This window comes from Stegastes partitus, unplaced genomic scaffold (genome assembly GCF_000690725.1).
Source record: "Stegastes partitus isolate 25-593 unplaced genomic scaffold, Stegastes_partitus-1.0.2 Scaffold284, whole genome shotgun sequence".
Taxonomy (NCBI): domain Eukaryota; kingdom Metazoa; phylum Chordata; class Actinopteri; family Pomacentridae; genus Stegastes; species Stegastes partitus.
Genome location: NW_007578015.1, coordinates 533,538 through 538,403, shown reverse-complemented (window position 1 = coordinate 538,403; position 4,866 = coordinate 533,538). Strand labels below are relative to the sequence as shown.

The window sequence follows — 4,866 nt, the reverse complement described above, 5'->3', positions numbered from 1 at the left end:
TTCCCACTACTCACTCCGTCGTGTCCGGCCAGCTGCACCACAAGCCCCGCTCCAGTCCTCCCATGTCCAGTTTGAACTTAGCCAGGCACAGATCGCCGATCATCCTCTCGTAGAAACCTCGGTTGCAGCCAGACGCCAACGGAAGGGCTTGAGCTGCAGAGTAAAGGCAAAAAAAAAGAAATGGAAACAAAAGCTTCGAGCAGGTAATGAGCAAGCGGTTATCTGCTCCGTTTAATTCTTTGGTAATTAGGAGTATGCTTGTGCAATAAACAAGGTCACGTCCCGGCGATGGTTATTCCTCGCGGACCGTTTCTTCCCTATTAGGCCGTTACTTTCGCGAAGACGGAAAAAAAAAAACAAAATTTAATTTGCAAACCCGAGTCCCAATCCCATTTGTTTACTTCGGAGTTGTGTGTAAACAGCCGAGGCAGACCGCGGCCGTCCCGCAGGATGCCAAACTGAATGTAACATCACTGAGCAGGAGAGGGAGGCTTAAGCTGGCGGAGAGGAAAAAAAAAAGGCCCGCGCGGAGACGAACAGGTTGTTAGCATCGAGAAACATGGTGGATCTCGGTCTGCGGCGGCCTGATAAGGGCCAGCTGTGTGCCCGTTCTGTTTGCTCTGGCTCTCTGTGGGCTCCCAAACACTCAAAGGAAGTACTGAATGTGTTGACACGGGGGTTTTGAAAAGAGATGCTACAGAAGGGAGAAAAAAAAAAGATCGAGACCCTGTTGCGGCGCGGCGAAAACTCAACATATGCGGGATAATTTAGCAAAAAAATGAAGTTGCCTGTTTGTCACCCACTCAGAGCTGGAGTGAGGTGTCACTTGTCTGTCTGTCTGCTGGCAACTGCTGGTGGGAAAGTCTGACATTGAAAGTTGTCTGGCTGCTCACCAGCGTTGCGTTCGGTTTTCCAGGAAAATTCGAGGCGAGCGGCGACAGATGCTACGGCACTCTCTACTGCAGTTCTGTTGACTTCCCCACCTTCAAATCTGTTTTGTGGACAGGAAGCAGCCATTGAGCCATTTTTGTCTCAACATTCATGAAAAGGGAGAGTTTTGAATTCATCCTCACGTCGTTTATTAGCTCCACGCTGACATAAGACCATTTTGACTTCAACTTTGGACCTTCCTTGTAACCAGACGGGTTACAACAGGTTTCACATTTTGTAAATATTAAGCTGTGTGATGATTTTTTGGAGGATGTGTGCAGTTGATGTGCTGCGTTTTTGTGAATTTAACTCTATAATATCCAAATAAATAACTAATGCAGCAGAAAGTAAAACATCCTGATGATTAAAGCAAAAAAAAAAGCTTCATCCTACATGTCATTTAATGCAGCTTAATGGTAACATCAAATTTTGTGCATCAGTTTCCACAAACTTATTATTATTATTATTATTATTATTATTATTTATTTATTTATTTATTGATTTATTTATTCATCCTATATTTTTTATTTTCTTTATTTTTATTTTTTCTTCGGAATAAAACATGCATATCAAACAAGAGCTCGGGTTTTAAGAGGTTTAAAAAATAGCCAAAATTACAGCATTTATCAATCCCAGAAACTATTGAAGCATAATGCATCATCAGATCATCAACTTTCTGCTGGTCCGTCCACGAATCGTGCAAATTTGTCTAAAAAACAAACAAACAAACTAAAACTCATTTTCAAATTGTGACATTTCATCAAAATGACTTTATTCTACATGTCTCATTTAAAAATATATATTCAAAAACTAAAGCAGTTGCCTTAAATAGATCCTGTAAAAAAAAAAAATGTATCTGCAGATTGGAGACAAGTACAGAAACAAATTCAAGAGACTGAGAGATAAATAAATGTCACATGGCTCATAAATGGTGCAGAGATACATTCAACACGGTGAAACATCTTTCTGGAGCTGACGTGCAGAACGGGTTCAGAGGATTAAACCCGGAATTAAAACAAGAGCTTTTAGTAAACTTCTTCCATATTACCAGCCGAAATTAAAGCTGTTGTCACAATGCACAACAATGAAAGGACTTTAAAAAAGCCTCCATCATCCTCAAATGTATTCATACCCTCCCATTGATCAGAATCAGAATCAGCCAAGTATGTACACAACATATATGGAATTTGGTTCTGGCTGTTGGTGTCACCCGAGGAATTAGCAAGGAAAAGAATAACAATAAAGTGGAATAACTATAGAAAGAAAAAGAATGAAAATAAAAACAAATAATAATAAAAGAATGCATGCAAGAATACACACATATCTAGCAGAAAAATTAAAGAAGAAAAAAACAGTTGTCACTGAAATAAGCTGAAATCGACAAAAAATAATAATAATAAATAAAAATTTAATGAAAATCATGACATTGCTTTTGAATTGTGGTTCAACAGAAATATATATATATAAAAAAAAAAAAGTACGATGGGACCTGCACTGTCCAGGACATTTATTTTATTTATTTCTTTTTTTAAATTATTCTTTTCAACCACAACTCAAAAGCAATGCCTATTTCACTACATTATAATTCAGCAAATTTTTATTTATTATTACTTTTTTTTAGTTTCTACTTATTTGAGTGACTATTGTGAATTTTGCCTTTTCTTTAATAGAAGGCTACATTTAAGGACGACTGTATATAGCATCTAAAAAATCCACTAAGAAGAACTTCACATCTCCACACACACACATTCACACACTTACCTGCCACCAACAACACAAGCCCAGCCTTGAGGAGCGCCGCGCTCTCCGGAGCCATGACGAACCACCGCTGCTCTCACTCCCTGGAGATCAACAGCACATGGCACATTCCAGTTTTCCACCCAAAGGTGCTGTTATTCCTCCTCCTCCTCCTGGGACGACGTCTCCACGCTGGAAACAAATCACCGTGTGCGCTCAATGAGGGTAAAAAAAAAGCCCCTTGACCTTCCACAGCGGCTGCCTCCTTTACCCCCCTCACCACACAACCCACCCCCCTTTGACCTAATCATAGCAGCGCTGCTTGTCATCCGAGCCCCTTGTCCTGCTGCTTGGAGCTGCTCGCTGGGGACAAAACAAAATCCAAAATTAGTGCCACTCATTACTGACCCAGAGAATCATCACTCCCGGGGGGGGCGAGAAGCCAGTCAGTGCTGCACAAAATAACGGAGCATATGGGAACAGTCAGCTATATGAGATAAAATAAACTGGCAGGAGTGCCAGCTGTAAACTTTTGATTGTAAATCCAGCCCCCCTTGTGGAGCGTCGCAGGAATATTACAGCCCAGAGAAAATATTGCACATCACAAGCCTCTGGGCTGTAAATCCAAAACACAGAGTCCCTGCAGGCGAGTTTTATTTAGTGTGTTTATTAGTATTATTTTCATCCCATCGTGCACGGAACGGCCCTTTAAACACGATTCCTGATCTGTAATTTGTATCACTGCAGCTGTAAGATAACGTCATTAGGCTCATTATGAATTTTTAATTAAATGCTCATGAGTCACGTTTTTTTTCTCTTCATTACTTATTTATTATTTGTAATGGATTACTTTAATACCCACTGCCAGCCATTGTTCCCTTCAATCAGCCGTCAGACCCGCACCAGGGGCCTATTTTCGCAGCACAATTCCCAATCCGGTGTCAAAACTCAATGCAAATCTCACGCAGCTCAGTAAATGTCTAAAATTGAATGTTTTGTCTAGTTATTTTTTTTTCCTTTCTGGGTACAGAGTGATGCTCATTAGTATTCTGGGTGCTGCTCTGCATTGTGCTGCCACCCAGTGTGTCTGTCTGTGAGACAGAGTGTAATCCCACGGCTCAAATAAGCGTTTTCATGTATCTCCCTTTATAAGAGTGACAGCCAAGTGAGCTGGAGTTCCCTTCAGTTGGATTTTAGGGAAAAGGGAGAGGGGGACACAAAAAAATAAAAAATTAGATGGCTCTTTATTACCAAATAAGTATTTATTGGTTTGCATGTTTGCAAAAAAACAGATTGGTGGGGAAAGTAAATGATAGCAAAGAGTAAAAACACAAATCTGCATTTAATGAAGCTGAAAGTACCTGAAGTAATAACACTCCCTACACAGAATGATCAGATATGTTATAATATTGGATCTACTTTCAATTACGAAACTTACAATAAAATAATGTACCCTAATTTATTTGCTGATTCATATTTTTTATTATATTCTGAATCTGCAAAATAATTTAAATATTAAATAATTATAATATAAATGTAATAATAGTTGCCTCCACAATTATATATAAGTAGAAGAATACACATTTAAATTACAACTACATTTGCAAACTATATTTTTGCATTCCAATAGTCCCTTAACTTCTATTTAGGGACAGTCCAAAAATTATTAGTACTGTATAAAAGAAGAGCCGAGGCCTACTCCATTTTTATAAAAAAAAATAATAATTAAAAAAAAAGAATAAAGAAAGAAAATAAGCACAGAAAACCCTGAGACATTATTTTTTCTGTCAGAACAAATTCTCCTTAATTTATTAATTTTTTTGGAATTAATACAATTTTGAAAAATGAGTCCACCTTTAATAAATAAAAGCAGAAATATGTAGGAGAAACTTCATTAAATCTTTCACCAGTTTAGCCTATGTTGCAGACATTTTAACAACAATATGCAACTCTCTGATGATAAGAAAAAAAAATCTAAAATAAGTCTGGAACAAGCCGGAGAAAAACATCAAGTAATTTTCATACAGTCCCTAACTTACATTTTTAAGGATCATTAATTTTTAAGCCGATTTTTTTGCAGTTCTTGCTTTGAGATCCCACACTTACCAACAACAGAATCCCACATTCACTTGCTCCAAAACATCAAGTTTCAATTCTCCTCAAACTCCCCTAGAGAGCAGCAGAGGACACTGAATGAAC

General features: G+C 38.3%; 1 protein-coding gene across 1 annotated transcript in view; it reads right to left on the bottom strand.

Annotated features, from left to right (window-relative positions):
- LOC103357968 (receptor activity-modifying protein 1-like) overlaps positions 1 to 2,929 on the bottom strand; it is a 6,950-nt gene extending 4,021 nt beyond the window's left edge. The window contains exons 1-2 of the mRNA XM_008282742.1: positions 2,692 to 2,929; positions 15 to 153 (exon numbers count right to left, since the gene is read on the bottom strand). Coding sequence (XP_008280964.1) covers positions 15 to 153; positions 2,692 to 2,746 — 194 coding nt within the window. The 5' untranslated portion in view covers positions 2,747 to 2,929. The remainder of the gene's footprint in view (positions 1 to 14; positions 154 to 2,691) is intronic.
- Positions 2,930 to 4,866: the final 1,937 nt, after the last annotated feature.